The 20,718-nt window shown below is 48.7% G+C and overlaps 9 protein-coding genes across 9 annotated transcripts; 5 read left to right on the forward strand and 4 right to left on the reverse strand.

Annotated features, from left to right (window-relative positions):
- Positions 1 to 939: 939 nt before the first annotated feature.
- Positions 940 to 1,767, forward strand: AO090103000162 (uncharacterized protein; the record flags this gene model as incomplete). Its single annotated transcript, XM_001826708.1, has 2 exons — positions 940 to 1,457; positions 1,515 to 1,767. 2 exons carry the CDS (start codon positions 940 to 942, stop codon positions 1,765 to 1,767), a joined length of 771 nt encoding a protein of 256 aa, XP_001826760.1.
- Positions 1,768 to 2,709: 942 nt separating this feature from the next.
- AO090103000161 (uncharacterized protein) lies at positions 2,710 to 4,070 on the reverse strand (the record flags this gene model as incomplete). Its single annotated transcript, XM_023233418.1, has 4 exons — positions 2,710 to 3,024; positions 3,079 to 3,383; positions 3,519 to 3,766; positions 3,820 to 4,070. The coding sequence occupies 4 exons, from the start codon at positions 4,068 to 4,070 to the stop codon at positions 2,710 to 2,712; spliced, it is 1,119 nt and encodes a 372-aa protein (XP_023093835.1).
- Positions 4,071 to 5,010: 940 nt separating this feature from the next.
- On the reverse strand, positions 5,011 to 6,494 carry AO090103000160 (uncharacterized protein; the record flags this gene model as incomplete). The annotated part of the gene is made up of 2 exons (XM_023233419.1): positions 5,011 to 5,032; positions 5,461 to 6,494. 2 exons carry the CDS (start codon positions 6,492 to 6,494, stop codon positions 5,011 to 5,013), a joined length of 1,056 nt encoding a protein of 351 aa, XP_023093834.1.
- Positions 6,495 to 7,123: 629 nt separating this feature from the next.
- On the forward strand, positions 7,124 to 9,009 carry AO090103000159 (uncharacterized protein; the record flags this gene model as incomplete). Its single annotated transcript, XM_001826705.1, has 7 exons — positions 7,124 to 7,242; positions 7,319 to 7,412; positions 7,474 to 7,598; positions 7,649 to 7,907; positions 7,973 to 8,236; positions 8,294 to 8,701; positions 8,788 to 9,009. 7 exons carry the CDS (start codon positions 7,124 to 7,126, stop codon positions 9,007 to 9,009), a joined length of 1,491 nt encoding a protein of 496 aa, XP_001826757.1.
- A 149-nt stretch (positions 9,010 to 9,158) lies between these two features.
- AO090103000158 (uncharacterized protein) lies at positions 9,159 to 10,637 on the reverse strand (the record flags this gene model as incomplete). Its single annotated transcript, XM_023233420.1, has 3 exons — positions 9,159 to 10,167; positions 10,302 to 10,541; positions 10,582 to 10,637. The coding sequence occupies 3 exons, from the start codon at positions 10,635 to 10,637 to the stop codon at positions 9,159 to 9,161; spliced, it is 1,305 nt and encodes a 434-aa protein (XP_023093833.1).
- A 1,397-nt stretch (positions 10,638 to 12,034) lies between these two features.
- AO090103000157 (uncharacterized protein) lies at positions 12,035 to 12,589 on the forward strand (the record flags this gene model as incomplete). Its single annotated transcript, XM_023233421.1, has 3 exons — positions 12,035 to 12,193; positions 12,257 to 12,296; positions 12,357 to 12,589. The coding sequence occupies 3 exons, from the start codon at positions 12,035 to 12,037 to the stop codon at positions 12,587 to 12,589; spliced, it is 432 nt and encodes a 143-aa protein (XP_023093832.1).
- Positions 12,590 to 12,639: 50 nt separating this feature from the next.
- Positions 12,640 to 13,427, forward strand: AO090103000156 (uncharacterized protein; the record flags this gene model as incomplete). The annotated part of the gene is made up of 3 exons (XM_023233422.1): positions 12,640 to 12,851; positions 12,919 to 12,983; positions 13,036 to 13,427. 3 exons carry the CDS (start codon positions 12,640 to 12,642, stop codon positions 13,425 to 13,427), a joined length of 669 nt encoding a protein of 222 aa, XP_023093831.1.
- Positions 13,428 to 13,972: 545 nt separating this feature from the next.
- On the forward strand, positions 13,973 to 15,271 carry AO090103000154 (uncharacterized protein; the record flags this gene model as incomplete). The annotated part of the gene is made up of 3 exons (XM_023233423.1): positions 13,973 to 14,705; positions 14,769 to 14,922; positions 14,980 to 15,271. The coding sequence occupies 3 exons, from the start codon at positions 13,973 to 13,975 to the stop codon at positions 15,269 to 15,271; spliced, it is 1,179 nt and encodes a 392-aa protein (XP_023093830.1).
- Positions 15,272 to 15,371: 100 nt separating this feature from the next.
- On the reverse strand, positions 15,372 to 19,124 carry AO090103000153 (uncharacterized protein; the record flags this gene model as incomplete). The annotated part of the gene is made up of 9 exons (XM_023233424.1): positions 15,372 to 15,655; positions 15,704 to 15,868; positions 15,918 to 16,040; positions 16,097 to 16,238; positions 16,285 to 16,689; positions 16,742 to 16,793; positions 16,849 to 17,357; positions 17,405 to 17,504; positions 19,021 to 19,124. The coding sequence occupies 9 exons, from the start codon at positions 19,122 to 19,124 to the stop codon at positions 15,372 to 15,374; spliced, it is 1,884 nt and encodes a 627-aa protein (XP_023093829.1).
- Positions 19,125 to 20,718: the final 1,594 nt, after the last annotated feature.

Here is a 20,718-nt window from a genome sequence, read left to right on the forward strand (position 1 = left end):
TCTGTACGCTCCTGCATATTTCCAATATCGTTGAAGCGGCGCACCTCCTTACTTTGATGAGGGCATATTTCATGAAAATATCACTCCTCAATTGATTTGAATGGTGTTCTTGCGGAAACAGTAATTAACTCTCTCCAGTTACTTGACCGCATTGTTATCTCTCCAAGCAGCGCTGCAGCAGGGAGCCCCTAAGGAGAGTACTGGATGTACTCCGTGACACGCATATTCGCTCCCAACAAGCTTGAAGACCCTGTCTGGGCTTCAAGCACAATTGCCACATTATGCTGTGAATCTATTTCGAACAAATCCCTCAATGCAGGCTGGGAAGATGTGGATATGTTCTCCGACAGGGCGTAGTGCACCATCCGTGTATGCCTGATAAGAAGTTTTTCCAAAGTATGATTGGAAAAAGCCTCGTTTATACGTTCAACGAGACTTTTGGCTGGCGCGTGAGAGCAGCAACTTGATACAGGAAGTTCAGAACCGCAGGACTCGCGATATTTATGTCTTTCCGCCCACTAGGAGGACAACATTTTGTGTAGATGATGATGCAGGCTACAGGACTGTTTATATATAGGAGATACACAAGACGTAGCTCAAAGAACAGTCGAGGTGGCTCAGTCATTAGACCTGGCGCTGTGTCCAGTCTAGTTCGTACTGCTTCAAGAATGGACAAGTATCTACAGTGGGGGCCCAGAAGTATATGACCCCTTATACCTTTGGATCCCCCAATGTAGTTATCGGCTTTTTTTGCAAACTGTTTGGGTGAATCCTTAGTCAGTATAGAGAGACGCAACCTTGACGTGTTACTCTTTACCTTCCCGCCCTCTTCTCCCTTTCCATTTCTTTCTCCACCTCTCCCTTCTTGTCAGCCTTCTCACCATTTCTCCCTTGACTTACCCATTGCTGAATCGACCAACTCACCTATTCAAGTCCGAGATGTTTCGATCTCTGTCCCGCCTCACGGGTAGCCTTGCTCACCTTCGGCAACGAGATGACCGAGAGGCCCAGAGAGGAAAAGCCTTCGGGGTGCTGTGTGACACGTTTACGCGGTTGAAGGATATGTCTAGTGTTTATGTTCAACCCAATGATTTTGAATCTTTGCCAGTAAAGATCGATATCAAGGTTCTGCCAATAAACGATGTCACTATCGAGGAGACTCCCCGTGCCACAGCACACAATGACTCCAACTTCTTTCTTCCTCTTTCGCGCGAAAGCATCTCATCCAAGTACAAAATGAACCTGGAGTCCCCCGAGATTAGAAAACGTTTCTCCGAGGTTAACCAATTGACTGATGGCAATTGCCCTGCGCTGGTCAAGATAGGATGCTGGAACGAGGAAGAGCATTTGGACAGTATAGTTTATCAACTCATGTGGGAAGCGGATGTTGTCCCCAGAATGGGGACCGATGGAAACTCGAGACCTCTGAGGGTAGTCACGGGCTGGAAATCCCCTGGGTGAGCTGACGTGATAATGTTAATATGAATGGGCAGAGCTAATCACGACCTACTTAGATTTGCTTTTGAAGCGAGATTCGAACCTTGCCTACATCCCTACTCCCCCCCCTACAGTGAGCCGGCATATTGCTGGGTCAAAGGCGGCTTACCTCACATCAAGATAGCCGTGTACAATACCAGTAATGGGGATCCAATCCTTTTACTCCGCTCTGAGGTTGTTACCATAATCGCTGCAATCGCTACCCGTCCTATGGATGGAGGACTCGAAAAACATCTTGTTATTCCAGTACGTGAATCCTTGCTAAACTAGGCCATTTTCCCACAACGTTCGTACCTTTGTTGCTGACTTTATCCTGTTATTGAGGTCATGCTTATCTCGTTTATGGCGCCCGCACATGGGAGGGTCATTATTGCCCATTACGACGGCCATAGACTTCGCATCCAAATGTCTAATCTTGTGCCGTGTAGCTCGGATGATCGAGCCTCTTGGGACTTCTTCGCAAGATACCTCGCAAGTGATGCCAACCCAAAAGCAGATACGTCTATGTTTGGGGGTTATTAGTGACGGTGACAACGGGATACCAGGGGCCAACCAATATTAGTTTACAGCTGGAAGGTATAAACCAGGACCCGGACGCAGCTATAGTTTTCAATGGTGAAGAAATTTGATTTACCGTGTGGTTGTCACAGTGCTAAGCTATATTGCCGCCGACCAATCTTGCCTAGCCAATAGCATTAAAGACACCTAGGAAGTCAGGATAAAGCCTTCTGCGGGACCTTACTACCGCCTAGCTACCTGCCACATGCCTACCTGCCACATGCCTCCCTGACCGCATATCTTCCTATCAGACTCTGATTCTGTGGTAGCTTTTCGAGCTACGTCTTGTCTCTCTACCTGTACTATATAACCTGGCCTGCAGCCTGTCTGTCTGGTTCCGCACCTTGACAGTGGTTGTCTGGATTTCGTGCCAAGTAGAATGCCCGTAATTTAGTAGTAGTCAAGACTCAACTATCTAGGCTAGTTGTCAACCCGGAAATAGTTGTATGAGAAGATAGATAGAACAGAGAATTATCTGCTTAGAGCCTTCCAGGGTACCTGATTTGTCGACGCGCTGGGCTCTGCCATCTCTCTACATGAGGTAGCCTTACCTTTCCTGAATGAACATGTTGGGAGTCTGAGACCGGTCAAAAAGTGATTTATTAGTCTATCTGCCTGCAAATCCACTCGTCCTCCGCAAGCTCTGGCGCAGAACTACGCTTCTCCGGCTCCCACTGCAACATCCTTCGCATCATACGCTCGCATCATACGTAGAAAGCTCTCCTTATCCTCACCTTCAAGGGTTGTTTCCCTCTGGTCGAGCGGAGTCAGATCTTGTAATAAAGCCGCCTCACGAAATTCTCCCGAGTTGGAGAAGAACTTTTGGCTTTGCTTGGCCCGGGCAAGAAGGCTGGGTGGGGGAGGGCCAAGGAGATTTATTATCCCAGCAAGATGCGCCCTACTCTGATATGTCTGGAATTCAGGGTCATGGCCTGTAAATAACGAGCCCCCTTCGAAGATGTTCCAGATCTGTAACGAGGTTAGAGGGGTCTTTCAATACTATTAGGCTGCTGGTCAACTTACCATGCACCCTACATTCCAAATATCGATACTGTACCACCACGGAACTTCTAAGATCACCTCTGGCGCTCGGTAAATATCAGGTTGAACATCTTCTAGATGTTCTACATCACCTAACATAGCCGAGCCAAAATCACATAGAACGGGGGCGCCTAGTTTCCCCGGAATCATTTCGAGTTCTCGGGATAGATAGATCGATCTTCCATCTAGCTCTTTTCTGGGGGAAGGGTTTTGGAGTTCGTCCTCTTCAAACTTGGTGAAGACTGAATTGTCGGCAAGTTCAAACATGATGTTATTCGCCTTGATGTCTAATCCAAGTCAGCGACCAACAAGAATAAAGGAATCCGGTTGCCATATACCAGTATGTATAACCTGGCACTCTGTATGCAAATAGTCTAGCGCTAGGAACACTTGACGAAGAGTAAAGACTAGAACTGGCTTACGCAGCCTCTGAACGGGGTTACGATGCAGGAACTCCCATACACTCTCAAATAATGGGGGATGAACAAGACAATGATGCTTGTCTTCGGGCCCGTCAATATGAAAAGAGTCGAGTAGAGACCTGATCGCGTTGCGACCTGGATGCTTCGAGGCTCTGTCAATCCGTTGATACATCTTGAGCTCATCATCCAGCTGTTTTCCCATGGAAGCAGCCTTGATAAATATCTTGAGCGTCACATAAGAGCGGCAACTGTTATTCTCCTGCGTAAGCAGGTGTAATGAAGAGTACTGTAGGGGCCTTACTTGATATCCCACGCAAGCCATACAGTTGAGGTGGTTCCGTATCCCAATTTTCCAACGACTTGATATCGGTCCTTGATTATTTCGCCGATTCGAGTAGGATAGTAGCGTGATGCAATATAATCGGGTAGAGTTTCCTCTTCCACTATCTGATTTGCAGAGATCCGGCCGAAGTTCGGATTAGAGAAGTTGAGTGGCCTCCATGTTCGCCCAAGGGGGAATCGTGGTAAAGACCGAAGAAGCCAAGACAACATTATAAAAAATAAGAGTGGAACATAAACCCGATGTTGTTGCCGTGGTTCCTAGGGCTAACACAGGAGCTACGAGAGTTACAGAAGAGTTCCTTAATGGTTGCTCTCCGGGATCATTTTAAATAGACCTGTTCTCTATAAGATGAAAATGAAGTCTGAAGGCCACGGAAGCCTGGCTGCCTGGGGCTGGAAAGGAGGCCAGATAACATACATAATCACGCATATTGCACCTTGCTCCCTGAGGCACAATCCCCCATTCGACGTGATTAGAAAGTACAGCATCGTTCATCGACAGCCTATAGGTAAGCCGACCACGCACTAATGACATAAGTCAGGGCAGGTATATCTCATCATTCGTCATTCCGAGCTATCAAAGTGAGACAAAGGGCAAAAACCTTGATATGGGATAGGATGCCAGACTCGATTATTCTCACCTCTCCTGTAGATGTCTCAATTCAATGTATCAGGCTGGGCCCGAGTTCCTTCTACACATAAGACTTCCTCCTTTCTTTCATAGATTCACCGACACTTTATGCTTCAAGGAAGTGGCAAAAAGTCAATCTAAGGCTTTAAAGGGTAGGTGCTTGGGGACAACGGTTATTATTCTGATAACATCAGCATTATTCCTACTGGAGATTATAATAACAGTATATCAAGATACCGACTAGGTCTTTTTAAAGAAAGCCAGAAGCACGGCTCTACCAGTATGTCATACCGCCTCAAATACATCATTCTACCTAACATTATGGAGGAACTGTCCGTTTGGACAGGGAGAGTTGGACGGATTCTAGAATCAGGGCAGTTAAGACCAAGACAGACACCCGAGACATAAATGTCCTAAAAGCCGTCAGCTTCAAGTTGGCTTACATGACATTTGACGCAAACTCTGTCAGCCATCGCAGTGAGTATCTGAGACATATATACATATCACAACCTAGGCGAATCATCGAGCCCCGGATCCAAGACTGTTGCGAGTTATTTGTGGGGAGATGTTTTATGACACGATTAAGCGAGGTTATATCCGTCCACTGGAAGCTTCATTGCCGTTAGTGAAGCTGCAGATCCTCGGGTCTTCGGATATAGAACCGGTGGCTGTACCGTAGTGCTGCACGTTTCCGTCGCAGGTGCTGACTCCACCACGATTTCTAATCCACTCGGATGCTCGTTTCATGATTTAATCAGCATGCCGCCACGCCAGACGTGCGTGACATTCTTTGAGTTAGACAGAACTGCAACATTCTCCAGTGGGTTCTCTCTCACTGCAATGATGTCTGCGTCATATCCTTCCTTTAGCTGACCGCTCTGTGGCGCTTGGTAACCTAGAGTAAGGGGCCCATTGGCCGTGGCAGCTTCAATGGCCGCCAGCGGGGTTAAACCGGCGTCTACCGCATACCTCACTTCATGTCCATTACGACCATAGCCTATCATCGGATTATCCGAGCTGATAAACTGATCGGTGCCAAGGGCTATCGTGACACCTCTCGAAATAGCAAGTTGATACGCTTTTCTGTGTGCATCAGCGACTGCGAGGAGCTTCTGATAGGATGACGGGGTAAAGAGATCTTTCATTGCCAGACCACTCTCAATGACACTGCGGGTGGCCACTAAGATTGCACCCTTCTCCTTCATCAGCCCAACGGCCTCTTCATCCAGGAAGCTGCCATGCTCGATCGTGCGACATCCAGCGCGCAATGCATTCATAATACCCGCTTTACCATGGCAATGAGCAGCAACAACGCGGCGTGCCCGCGCCGCTTCATCGACGATTGCTTTCAGTTCCTCGAAGGAGAATTCCTGGTGCTGCGGGTCATCGATAGCGCTCACGACCCCTCCACTAGCACAGACCTTTATGACTTTTGCACCCCGGCGCAACTGCTTCCGTACCGCTAGCAGGCACTCGGGTACGCCGTCAGCAATTGTCAACGGTAAGCCGTGCGCGCACAGGTCAAGCAGCGAGTCCCTATGCACGCCGTGGACATCACCGTGTCCCGCAGTCATGCTTATGGCAGAGTGACTGGAGTATATATTAGGCCCAGGGATTCGCCCCTCCCCTACAGCCTTCGCGAGATCACACCCGTAACCCCCGACCTCACGCACAGAGGTAAATCCGGCCATAACGGTGGCGTGTAGATCCGGCACACTCCGAGCACCGGCCAGAGCTTGTGGCGTATCGACGATCGCATTCATAGTTGCTGCTGTGGCGCCCAGGAAGTGAATGTGGCAATCCCACATCCCCGGCATTACGACAGGAACATGGGTTGTTGTGGCCCCTTGAAACTCTGTGGGGACCCCTGACCGGGGTCCTGCGTAGCGTATGGTTTTGCATTGCCATACAACGGCACCGTGGGGGATTGGGTCCCCCTTTCCTGGTATGAGGAGGTCGGCATCGACCCGGTAGAGTCTGTCGTCTGTGAGCATCCGGTGCATGCTTTCCTCGTGTCAAAGGAACTCAGGAGCCAGCAATATGATCAGATGATGGTCTGGGTATCTCGTGCTTGGTTCTTTTTGTGGACGGAGCAGAAGGATTTGTTCGTTAAATATTTTCCATGATGCTCCACATTTTCATGATGGTGCCCTGTAGGGGAACGAATATTAATCATTTGCATCTACAATATGGTTCGATCCAGGTGGGACTGGAGTGTCCATGCGTGCAGCCAAAGAGATGCCTCAAATCCTCCATTGCACGCTATCACTTTTTCGGTCAGGTCGAAGCGAGCTCTCTCATTACCTGATCGGGCTTAGCGACACGGGATGGAGGTTTGAAGGATTGCTTAAGTCGGGACAGTATTACGCTTACATGCAGCTAAAAGCCACTAACTGGGTGGTGATGCGTCTAGAGAAACAAGATCCCTCCAATGTTGGTCTAGCTGGAGGTTAACTTATGTGGTGGTATTCGGTGCAACCAGACTTCCAGGGAAGTCGTTCCGTCTGGGTGCCGGCCCTTAAGAGGACTCACAGCTACCGATGAGATTCATTTTCTCTGCTTCCTCTGCTGCTCTGTACGAGGGAGGGCACTGTAACGTATCCCACTTCTCAGCAGGACTGATAATCTGGCCATGTCCGACTACAGCAGTTCTCCCGGGTCAGAGCCTAAAGCTCCAAGTGAGACCGTTGCCGAACATCAACCGCTGACGGCGATGGAAGAAAAAGCGATCCTCCGTCGTATCGACCTCTGGTATGTACATGGCACTCTACAGCCGCGGAGTTGAACTGACTCAAAAACTGGCGAATACGAATTTAACATCATTTAGTCTACTTCCTCTGATGTTTGTGTCGTACCTGCTACAGTATCTGGACAAAACCGCGATGTCATATACTTCCATTCTTGGGCTGTTGCCAGGAACGGTACGCTAGAATTTATTCGATACTTGCAAGCAGCAGAGTCTGACTTCAACTATTACTATAGCACATGAATACCGACCAGTACTCATGGGCCTCCAGTGCGTTTTACTTCGGCTACATGGTGGCATCCTATCCCGTATCGATAGGATTTGTCAAGTTTCCAATCGGGAAGTACCTCTCGATCATGATGTAAGTTCAATACATATTATCCCAGAGGTAGTATCAGCTAACTCTCTCAGGATCATCTGGGCAATCATCTTAACGTGCCATGCGGCTGCATCCAGCTTCGCAGGCATCACAACACTGCGAGTATTACTTGGCGTGTTTGAAAGTGCTATTAGCCCAGGCTTCACTATCGTGATAGGCATGTGGTACACACCCTCCGAGCATGCTCTTAGAAGCTGCATCTGGTTTGCTGGCAACGGCGTTGCGTCTATCTTCGGAGGAGTTCTCTCATACGCAATTGGCCATGTCCACAACCGCTTGGGTCCATGGCAGGTATATTCACCAAACCTCTAACAGCATCATGCCGAAAAGGTCCACCAGACTAACCAGTATACCAGTGGGTATTCATCATCTTCGGAATAATCACCCTGGTTTGGTCAATCTTCCAATTCTTCGTCCTCCCCGACTCCCCACTAAACGCCAAATTCCTCTCCCCCTCTCAACGCGGCCCAGCCTACCGTCGCGCGCAAGCCTGCCAAAAAACCTACCAAAGCCGCGAATGGAAGAAAGACCAATTCATCGAAGCTCTCATAGACCCAAAAACCTGGTTCCTGTTCACCTACAACTTCCTAGTTTCCCTTCCTAACGGCGGAATCACCAACGTAAGTACTCACCCAGGCCACCCCCACAGAACCCATTATTAAAAAGATGCACACCAGTTTTCAAGTCTGGTAATTGCCTCCTTCGGTTTCGACACCTTCAACACCCTCCTCTACACCATCCCCATGGCAGCAGTAGCCCTGATCTTCCTCCTCCTCAGCGCAGTCACCTGCAACCGCTTCCGTGGTCTCCGCTGCTACTGGATGATAATCACCCTGCTGGTTAGCCTAATCGGCATCCTTCTCATGCGCCAACTGCCAGTCGAGAAGAAATGGAGCCGTCTGGTAGGCGTCTGGCTGGTCACGGTCTTTGGCGCGGGATTCCCCCTCAGCCTTAGTCTGGTCTCGAGTAATTTCGCCGGCTTCACGAAGAAGAGTACCGTCACTGCGATCTTGTTTATCGGATACTGTGTGGGGAATATTGCGGGCCCGCAGCTTTTTAAGAAGAATCAGGCGCCGCATTATTATGTGAGTTTTCTCTTCTTTTTGCTTTCTTTCTCTGCCTGAGGGGGTGTTGGTTTTGTTTGTTGATATACGCTGACTGATGGAATTAGTCTGCGTTTGCAGCTATTCTGGCTTGTTTTTGCATTGCTGTTCTTGATGTAGTTCTGCTACGTGTTTATATGGTCTGGGAGAATAAGAGACGGGATCGAAAGCAGGGCCGTGTTATCGAGCCTGAGACTAAGGAGGTGGAAGATTCGGGGGATTCTACTGCTGGGAAGGAGGTGGGCGATGTGTCGGATTGGCAGAATCCGAACTTTCGATTCTGTTTGTAGGGTATTATGTTCTGTTTTGTGGCTCTATGGAACTTTTTGTATATGCATAATGGGAAGGTGGGGTGGGGGATTGGGATAACCGTGATTCACCAAGGGTATATATAGCTAACGTAATAGGATGACAGAAGAAGCAATGGAGTACCGAATAATCAAGCGAAACTCGTCTGCCAGCCAAGAGACTCCATCGCTGATTCCCACTCGAACCGACCGATGCGCACACTGTTGTCCGACTCTGTCTGCATGTCCCTGCGCTTCCAGAGTAGCTCGACTAATGTTTGAGCTCTGGGGATATTCTCATACGGGGCCTTTTCTCTGGCAGAGCCAAATATCTCCAGAGCTCTGGTTCTAGTCTCTTCGTCCCTTGAACAGCAGCAGGAGGCAATGAACAGGGGCCATAGCGGCCAGGAGATGGGGAGATGATCCACCGATGAGACCACGTAGCTCGCTAAATGAAAGATGCGGTCTACGTATTGTGCCCTCTGGGCTGAATCCCTCAGCTGTTCGATGCTCTGGGTGCTGGCTGGGGTATACCCGAGGAAGCGAGGACTAACTGCCTCTGATAGGAGGAGATAGGCCGCCAGACGATAGGCCTCGCTTGTGCTTTTCAGTAAACGAAATCCATGTCTCGACTCGGCAGAGGTGCGGTCTTTATATAAGGAGACCGGGATTATCTGGGTCGTTGTCGCTAGACTTGCTTCCAAGGTTGTAATCTTATCCGCAATCGCTGCATGTTTCTCTTGCACTGCTAGTTGGGGAGTGGACAGGTCCGAGGATTGATGGCGGAGTGCTTGGGCATCGTGCTTGAGACTCAGGATTTCGTTAATGATCAGTAACATGTGGCCGCTGTGGCCGTTCCACATGTCAATCTCATGGAGTGTGTCGGCTGGCATCACCTTGGCGAGATCCTTGGTGGAGGTCCATGATACCTTTTCAGTGTTCGTCGAGTTGACCAAGGAGCTATGGTTAGTAGAGTTGGTTGGTATTTTACCCACAGGCAGGACATCGTCAATCGAGAACACCGATTTAGCCAGCACGAGATGCGCAGAGAAGTAGCTGATGAAGAATTGTGGCACAGGAGGAGCTTTCCTGTGGCCATAGGCCATCTCCTTGACGATCAACTGAAAACAGGCGAGATGCTTTACCCAGGAGCCGTCGCAGCTATTAGAAATCTAAGTGCATGATTAGTGATCACCTTCATGCCAAACCTTGAATCTCATGACCGCTAGTCAAGGTAATTTACAGTGGAGACCTCACATACCGCGGAAGAGCAGAGAAAGATCGTCGGCACTAACAAATCCTCCCAATCCAAATTGTCTTTCATCAAGGCTCGCCGCAAGCCCCTCAGGACCTCCGAGCGGATTTGGATCTCCATCAATTCAAACCTACTCTCAACCGAGCGCAGATAATGTGCACTGGCCATAAGAACGGCATAATAAGCTGTCTCAGTCCGAAACACGAGACGCATAACCGTGCTTCGAAGTGGGTTGAAGCGCTCATCATCGACGGTCACGCCGACAGCGCACATCACGGAACTGTAAAACGACAAGCATACATCGTCCACGTCTGGCATACCGATACTCCATGGTAAAAGGGGTACCGGACGCGAAATAGTCGTCACCCTTTTCCATTTCTCGTAGTGGGTGTAATAGGTGACTCGGCCGGCCGGTGGTGAGCTATGGGTATCGGGTGGAGAGCGGATCGCCACGGAACCAGCGTCGTGTTGCCGATGGGTCATGTCCTTGCGTCTGGCCCGTGTCAACCGTTGGAATTCTCCGTCGCTTGCCGGTGGGCGCTGCAAGGAATGTCTCCTCGATTGAACGCCTGTTCGCCCATGACACTTCCCAGCCGTCCGCATCTCGTCCTCCCATTGCAACTGAAGTTCGTAGCTACAGGAGTTCTTTGATCGCTGGCAGCGTGTGCAGATGGGACGACTCTCTAAATCAGTAGTGGATAAGCCTCTGCCCTTTTACCTTGTATTGGGTGGATAAGAAAGCTCTAGACTGAACTTGGAATCTCGGAGAGCGAGCCGGAGCAAAAATGGTATATCGGACTTGCACCTACCGTCGCATTTCACTCGCCTCCTTCGGCAGGTATTGCAGCCATTGCGCGTTCGGACTCTACGTCTTGGCTCTTTCAGGAACGAAGTACTCGACGAGTCAGATCGTGGAGAGGCCGGTTCTGGCTTCATGGACCAAGTCATGAACATGATGTTGTTGTGCCTTCAATGCAAGAAAATGCGGGTTCTCACAGTGCAATCCCTCAGGAACCGTGGAAGTGGAGGGTCGACCCAAATAACGAGGAGGAAGGAGTGGCGAAGGTAAAACGCAGGATTTAGGGTCTTGGCCTCCTGCGTGATATGAGAATACGGGGGGATCGATGGCAAGTGGGGAGAGAAACCGAACTGACATGGAACATCACCACTCGTATTCTATGCCGAGAAAGATCAGCCATCCGTGGTTATGATTATTGGATACGATGGATAGTCACTGATTGAAGTGAAGGTCCACCCTGGGTCGCTATTACGGACACTAGAGCCATAGTCACAGTCCGTCAACGAGCTTGTCTCAGCCATCACGCTTAAGCCGTGTTTTATATAGGCGACCGTAACATGTGGTTATTATGTCTCGCAAGGCCTGTTATTTTAGTTTCATTTCATGCCACGCTTTCGGCCCATGTCGCCATCGTGGGATTCTATTAGTCCGGGCAAATAGACCCGCCTTGGGACTGGATTTATGGATTATGCTGACAATTAGGAATCAACAGGGCAGCATTTTATGCATTTTCTTGCCTGACCTGAAGGATCCTGCCTGCCCCTGGGGCAATACGATGAGAGCTAGCAACCATGTAAATTCATATTAATGGTACTAGAAACGGACACAGTCCGTTAAAGTCCGCATGGAGCCCCTTTTCCTAGTCCTTATGGTCAAGCGCCAGTTGCCGTCTAAGCAACTCTGATGCTGTCGTGTCCGAAACGGAAAGGTGATATCCTACCGGATCAGCGTGCGTGCCAGGAACATACCCCAATATGGCGACCTGGGACGGAACGCCGTCGAGAGAGACATTGGTGATTGTAGGATACACGGTTCCGACGGTCCTGTTAGTTGCGAGCACGGTGCTGCGACTATTTGCTAAAATGTCGAACGAGGGCCTTCATTTAGATGACCACCTAATCATCCTGGCAAGTGTCTGTCTCGCCACACACGAACTGGGTCTATGCATATAACAATGATTGCTGATCTTATATCAGGCCCTCGAAGTAGCATACTCGGTCACGATTTTGGCCTGCGGTACGTCGAATAGGCCAGTGTCTGTACATTATTATTTTTAGTTCCTGCTGATCCCAACAGGTGTGGGCCATGGATTCGGTCGTCACACCGCAACTATCGACCTCAAAGACCTGGAGATCTTCCTGAAGGTCAAAGCACCTGATGATCCTCCAGACCTCAGCCTCGCTGACAACAGACGCAGGGAGAGTACATCGCCAGTCACCTTTACAACCTCTTCCTTGCCGCAACCAAACTCGGCATCCTCGTCCTATACTACCGCATTTTCCCTATCCCCTGGTTCAGCAAGACAGTGATCGGGTGTTCAATATTTGTCCTGATATGGATAACCATTATCGAAGCATTCATGGGCGCATTATGTCGCCCACTGAACGCATTCTGGGATCGCACCGTCAAGGGTGAATGCTTCAACTCCACAGCCCTGACATACTTCGTCAACTCCTCCAACATGGTCACTGACCTCGTGCTTTTCGCTCTTCCTATCCCGGTCATCGTAAGAGTCCGCACAACGCGAAAGAAGAAGATCGCTCTAATCACAATCTTTTCCATTGGATTCATGTACGACAATCTCCCTCAATCTTGATGCGCGGACCCCGACGTACAAGAACTGACAAATATTCAACAGAACCTGCGGCATAAGCGCCGCCCGCCTAGCTTACGTCGTCGCCCAAGGCTCTGCAGACATTACCTGTTAGCCCGATTCCCCAAGCCCATATGGGCCCCAACACTAACAGAAAAATAGGGGAAGGTGTACCTCTAGGAATCCTCTCCGCCTTCGAATCCCTCGGCGGCGTCCTCTGCGCCAACCTCCCGATAATCTACCGATTATTCAAAACCGCTGCACAGAAAATCAGCAGCAGCGTCTCGGGCCAGAAAAGCAAGGGCTCGAATCTTCAATACGCGTACGATTCCAGGGCGTACGGGTCTAAATCTCACGGCCGCCAAAACCGACGCAGCACTGATAGTGAAAGATGGATTCAGATGCCGAATGAGAGTGACTCTACCGAGATGCAGACGCATGTACAAGGTATGAGTCCTGAGATGAAGGCTGACGGGTTTGAGATGGGACCTATTCCTAGAGATGGGATTGCGGTACAGAGAGAGTTTCATACGACGGTTGAGGAGAGGGTTTGATATATCCAATCTGGTTCATTCCTTGGTTTGGGCGGTTGTTCTTTTTATTCAGCGATGGACTGATATCTGTATTGGGACAGGAAATACCATGGGGTTCATGCGCGGGGACTTTATGACTGATTAATACCACTATGTACATCTTGCTAATGGCGAACGTCTATCTTGAGATACTCACTCTGTCAGCGGCCTGAGGCAGTGAATAAATTAAGGCATCGAATCTCAATTGGGGGCGAAATAAGCAGTCATCAGAAGCACATCCCACGAATGTGTCAGCCTAATCATCCATCCCAAATACAATATCCTCATCTAAAATGCCCAACCCCAGAAAAGCGCCCCGAATCTGCGGCAGCAAAGTAAACACAGGCTGCATAACCTGCAAGTACATAACCCTAACCATCAACAATTAAAGATGTACCAACAACACAACCAGAAAACGACGTATAAAATGCGACGAAACAAAGCCAACTTGTCAGAAATGTACCTCAGCAGGGCATGCATGTAGCTACGCGGTCGTCCCGAAAAGGAATTCGTCGCCTAAACTACGAATGGTGGTCTACCGCGCACCAGAATCTAGATCGCCTTTCTTGACATCCGACGAGGAAAGACAATCATTTGACTTCTTCCTCCACCAAACGAGATATCGCTTTCCAATTGACTTCACTGATCCGGTATTACGCGCTGCACATAGCGACGAGGGGCTTGCACGCGCGATTATCTCGTTCGGAGCTCTGCAGCAGATCTACGAGTGTGGTGATGATCCTTCTCTTCTGAGTCCGCAGGGTCAGTTCGCCATGCGGCAGTATGGACGGGCCTTGGAAAAGGTGAGGGTTTGGCTTGGGAATGGTGCGAAGGACCTGAGTCTCGTTTGTTGTTTGCTTTTTGCTTGCTTTGAGTGTATCAGGGGCTGTCGAAGGGCGGCGGTTGTTCATATTAAATCTGGCTTGGATATACTGCTGCAGTGTGGAGAGGAGCTAGCCTGGGATGTTGTGTCGCGTGATACGATGATATCAATGTTTATAAGGTTGGATAATCAGTTGGTTGGGTTACTGGGTACATCGTTGTCTCGGACGTTGAAGCGGGATGGTGAGCGAGGTTCGTCTATCTTGGAGAGAGTTGCTCTCGGACCCAATGGCGAGTATGTGGTACAGTCCTTGCATGGTGTGCTGAATTCTATCTTCCATGATCGGCTGGATATGGCATTGATTATGGAGGGTCACTCGCCGTCTGTTCGTCCAGTTGATCGGAGACGGACGTCGAGATACTTAAAGGAGTGGCATGGTAGGTTTGTGGAGACCATATCCTCGCCAGGGCTAAGTCGTCGATATGGGACGTCGTATGTAGGCGGTCAGGATCCGGACATTATGCGCATTTGGTATATCATTGGGAAGATGTATGTTGCTGTCCCACCAGATGGTTCAGAGGATGCGTGGGACCAGTTTCGGCCGGGGTTTGAGACGATTGTTTCGCTTGTGGAGAGTTATCTATTGCGCACAAGGTTTGTCATATTCATACGTGCTAATTGGCCAGTTTGGGTAAACTAAGTTCTGTATAGGCAACTTTCACAAAAACGGGCGTTTTCTTTCGATCTTGGCATTGTCTCCCCGTTGTATATTGTTGGCGTGCGCTGTCGAGATATGAGCATTCGTCGTAGGGCCATCTGGCTACTAGAGAGCTGTGAACGGAGGGAGATTCTATGGGATTCTACATTGGCTGCAATGGCTGCTAGGCGGGTCATGGAGTTTGAGGGGTCTCGGGATATTTGGCCGAAGTCACTTGGACGGAGAGTTAGAAATGTGACTGCTGTCTTGGACGATGATAATGGGGTCAGTATAGAGTTTGAATGATGATTCTATGTGCCTCTAGTCTATACAACTATAATGATTATGTCTAGCTAGCTCAGATGTATACCAGCCTCAGCCACACCCATCCACTGGCTCCATCCATCTAGGAGACAGGCCACTTCACTACAAAGTCTTCCACAATGGCCGTGCCATTCAACAGCGCCGCCTGCTGGTTGTCTGTACATGTCGTAGGCATGTCCAGTGTGTAGCAGAGCGGGGTCGCTGGGGAGGGGAGCTTGTTCTTTCTGTCAAAGGTTGAATGTGGACCCTGGGTGCGGTAGGTCTCCCTGCGTTTCTCTGTTAAGGTAACATTCCCTGTTGCAATATCCTTCGAGTTCATGATCCGAGAGAAAACGCGGAACATGGTCTCAGGTTGGAAGGCCGGAACTGTAAAGTCAGTATACCTGGATCAACACGTTTTTTATCAAGACTTACCAGTATGACCTGCATCAAACACCCTCGTAAACGAAAGGTTTCCATGCTGACGAACAACACCACCCACGTACGTTTTATTCGTAATAAGATCAGCATACCCACTGGAGCTGAACTCCGCAGACTGGTCGTGCTTGATGGATAAGCTGACGTTCTCGCCGCCCATCCCTATTGTTACTGTAAGTGGGCGTTCTGGTTAAACGGGTGAATGACATACAATTGCAGAGATAATCCCGATCCCCATAGATAAGATTAACTTTCACACCCCGTTCCATAATCGATGAAAAGTGGTCCATTGCATTGCCACGCGTAATGAGTGCATTTCCGGTACTCCAAAACGCTAGTATCATCAATACCTATCTTCAGCAAATAATTTTTCCATCAGAGGGATCGCACCATTATAAATAGTATACGAATTCATAGTATAGTTCACCGGAACTCCCAAGGCATTCTGCACCCACGCCCTATTAAAAAAGCCATCCGAGTAGGGCAGCGGCACAGTCGTAGTAGGAACCTCGGCCAGATCATGGATATCGCGCTACAACAGTCAACACACGCTCATCTGACCATATTGAAGAACTCACCCCTGACAAGGCATAAACTGCCAACACATTCTCGTAGCAGTATTCATCTGCAGCGAAACACACATCATTGACTTCCGCATTGTTTCCGAAATTATACGGGTCCAGCTTCTGGACGAGTTCCTGACATTGAACGGCCATATCTAGACACCCGCCGGGCTTGGTCCAATTATATTTGGCTTCTTCGTATTGTGTCTCAGTGATGGCCTGTACGCCGTAGGTGTTGTTGTATGCGTATTCGGGGTAGAATGCACCCTGCGTCGTGATGTCGCTGCAGCCGTTGTGGATGCTTAGTGTGTCGATGGTGATTGGAGAAGGAGATGAGATCTCGGTCACTTCGTTGTTACGGATCTTCTCATTTTGATCCAGGAAATATGCGGCGTAGGTTGGGCCGTATCGTCCACCGAACTTGAGAGTATTCTTTAGCAGACAAGCACAACCGAGGGAATAATGTACTTACGGATTCCGACCAAATATGTATTTTCTTATCCGGTGATTCATACTCCGGGAATCTGACAATCAGCATAGAACAAGAAGATAAATTCGAGAAAGAAAGAAAACACTCACTCATTAATCCAGACCTGCATAAAGTCCCACAACACCCTCGCTCCATTCGTCGTCGAATTCGCCGTTCCGTTTAGGTCCTGAGACCCGAACACCCCAACTCCGAACGTATGGTTCGCTACCGGGACTCCATCATCGAAGTCTGTTGGAGTGATGGTGCTTGTGGAATAGTCAATTGTGGCATTTGTAAGTACATCATATGAAAATCCAGTTTGAACCGGCTGATCGATGAAGAGGATGTCCGATTCGCGTGTCCAGGACCAGGGATTCGGCGATGTACTATTCGAATCTGAGTTCACGGAGCAAGGTCCTACTTCAGTGGCCATGGAGGACATGGAGCTTGCTCCAGGACCACCACCGAGGTAGATTGTCAACGGAGTTGTACGTTTCTCAGCCGATTTGGCGTAGTAGAAGAACAGGTTGCTTGGGTGGGGATGCGCATCGTCTGCACGGGGTGGAAGATGGACATAGCCGCTGTAGGTATCGAGGTGCGGAGTTGAGCAGATTTGTGTCTTATTTCGTTAGAAATATCAAGGGCGCAATCTTGGATTGTACCTACTTTCTTGTATGATATGGATGCACCATCAACATGGGACGAAGGAAGAGTTCTAAGTCCTTGTGGCTCGGGTGGGAATGGAGAGCTCGCAAGGGTAACAGCGCTGCAAAAGAAAAGACTGAATATAAGATTTGCCATTGTTCAGGAGTACTTCGTCTTGAAGATCTGATTCGGTTTGGGGGTGAGACTGGGTGAAGGGCCATAATTTATATGTTGGATGGACTGCACCGCCGCCGCGGCAATTAAATTATACTTGGTTCGATGTTTTGGGGCCATTTTGGACCAGGCAGAAGTATATCTGGACCTTGGATCTATTTTCGACATGTCAAACGATGTAGCCAATGCGAAGCTAAAGAAAAATGGACTCCTAGGGCTGAGGCAATGCGTCTTCATAGCCGCTCGTACGTGGTTAACCAAAGGCGGTTAGCACAGACAATAGCCGTAGCCTAATACAGCTTAGATTGAGAGGCTGGTACAGACTTTGGAGCGTCATCGGGGGGCAACTAACCTAATCAGGCATAGGGCTTATGTCAGAATAGAGCTTCGACTGCCAGAATTCAGCCTCAGCATATAGCGATTTCGGACTTTATATACTAAAACGCGTACTTTTTATGTGAGGTGTTTAGTATAAGGGGAGTTAAGATACTCAATTTAGGCTATGAAATACTAGTTATTCATTAATCCTAGGAAAACTTAGACTAGTAAATCCAATAATATGCTACGGGTGTCCAAATTTAGGGGTGCTTGTGCCTCAGCTTAGGAGTACAACTGCCTAACTTAGGGGTTACAGTAGCTAGAGTTAGCAGTTAGACTGGCGGGCCGCCGAAGGCAGGCGGTAGGCAGATGCCCTGTCCCCCGATGACGATCCTAAACTTATATTAAGAGAGCATCACTACTTACATATTCTGAGGATCCTAATCTTTCCGCATAATTGCATAGGCCCACCACCTATACGCAGTTTCAATCAAATTCAAATACAACAACAAACATTCGAAACCTGGAAACAAAAAATTAAATAATGTAAAACCGCGCAGCAAATCAAAGAAACGTTCGCAACCACCAGTCTCACGTAGTACTATGTGCTGGTTGACTTAAGGCAAAGCTAGCGAAAAGATCGAATGGTGCACTCTCCTTGCGTTCGAAACTGTGCAGTTTTGACTGATGAATAATAAGCTCTCCCCCATTCATATAACCGCAGAATATCCGACCATGCTGTGGGCCGACGAAAGATATAAGCATCACTGGGAAGTGAACCTTCGGGAAATTGTAGGTCGTACTGGGCGATCTTTCCCGGGGCATCGAACATAGACTCCTGATCTTCGTTGGGTACCTGGGGTTGGCGGGCCCTGTTATACATGGAACATATGATTGGTGCCAACTCGCCGAATAGCATCGAATCATTGCTCCCTTCGCAGTCCTGGGTCACTACGAGCGTAGTATGCGAATATACGTGGTCTCCAGATGATTTTGGCTCGATTATCGGACCCGCTGACCAGGAATTACGACTGCGCGGATAGTAGCAGTCAAGGCCAGCCCCTAGAAGGAACGGATGAGGCACACTATATATCAGAGTCAGTGAGTATTTTTATTTGAAGTACCAAAGGCGTAAGTCTACTCACCTTATCCAGTTTAGCTGGCGCATATCAGCTAGGCTACATGTATTTGGGGGCAACCGTCTCGGAAACCCTCCCAGAATGTAGCTTTTGAAATACTCAGCTAGCATCTCTGTGCATAGGCCTGTATTCCAGTACTCGTTGTCATCGGCTTGTGCGTCTGCCGGCGGGTCATAATCTCTGAAGTCGAGATTTGGCAGCTCTTCGGGGAGAAGGAGATCTGGACGAACTGGGTACTTTCGCAGAACTTCAAGGGGCATAGGTGTAAAAAAAGCCAACGCTCCTTGATCTGAGCTTTCGGGGTCAAATGTAACACGTCGAACTTTGAAGTCCTCTAAAACAGTATCGTTGACTTCATTGCCCCTCAGGAGAGCATCTGGCTGCTTCACGATTAGTCTTTCGGACAGGAGCTCGACCCTCCGAGACGCCCCATTATTGGTGCACATGGTCATTAGAGAAGACAGAAAATAGAGACCTTAAAGCAGCTTGGTGATAAAACTAGGAGAGGTTGAGGGGGGAGTATAAAGATTGGCTATAATCCTGGTCATATGTCTACTATCAGTAGTACGTGTTGGTGAAGTAATAGGGAATAAGATGTCCTCAACTGGTGTACCATCGGACCTTACCCTTACTCCCGTACTTCACCACGTCATTCCTCGTCATCTCATTTAGCTAGCATAGTGAAGCTTCCTACGGTTGGCTGTGTACAGCTGTATGACATGGGCAGTCAGTGACAAGGGAGCTCGTTTAGCGTTGTATCCAGCACCCTTTGTATGCTGTGAGGTAGAAAGTCAATTACTCGACTGTCAATGTTGCAATCTCTAATATGATCTTATCTCTAATACTGTATAACCAAAAACAACTTACACAGTTCCTTACTTTAAACGACAGTGATGGTACCGATCGACTGTAGAAATAGAATATATTAATGGATCTTAATACGTTGTACGCACTGTAATTTGTGATACCCTCATACTATACACCCAAGAGCTACCTCCTGCTTCACGTTTTGCACAACATAGACCGCATAGCAGACGTGCAATATTCTCTAATCATGGGAATGGTGGCGCATATAGTTGAATGAATCTGGGGAATACTGCTGCTATTGCATATCCAGCGCCATTCTTGAATATATTCACACCTTGTTGAATTCATGGGCTTCTTTACAACAAACGAATTATGACCCATGCCCTTCCCTCTCTACCTATTCACACCTCGGTCCAGAGCTAGTGTAGGTTATACTATTACTACCAACCAAGCTTTAGTAGATTCTTACTCCTAGACATAACCCACAATCCCCCAAAAACCTTTCTTTAGAACTCCAGTTCTTGGAAAGCTGCAGCAACCCAAGCTGAGATGAGAGATAAGACTCTACTCAGCTGCTAGAACTTACATTCTGGCTCCTAAATTACTCAGGGGCAGCTCCTTTTCTTCCGGACAATCTGTCCTCCTGCTGAGTCCTTTACCCAATTCAATATTACCAACATAGGATTGAATCTCACAGCGCCTCAGGCTCTTTTAGCTAGTGAGCAAGACAACCAGAACCACATTGCTGTTGTCGGAATCGGTCGGCGGAATAGCCTTATGGCATTTCCCACAACTTTAACCCAACAATGGGAAGTGCTGCAGGATTCCAAAAGCACCCAGAATCCACTGATCACACATGACGGGACTAGAGCGAACAGCTCTCTCGTGCCATTTCTA

This window comes from Aspergillus oryzae, chromosome 8 (assembly GCF_000184455.2).
Source record: "Aspergillus oryzae RIB40 DNA, chromosome 8".
NCBI classification, from domain to species: Eukaryota; Fungi; Ascomycota; class Eurotiomycetes; order Eurotiales; family Aspergillaceae; genus Aspergillus; species Aspergillus oryzae.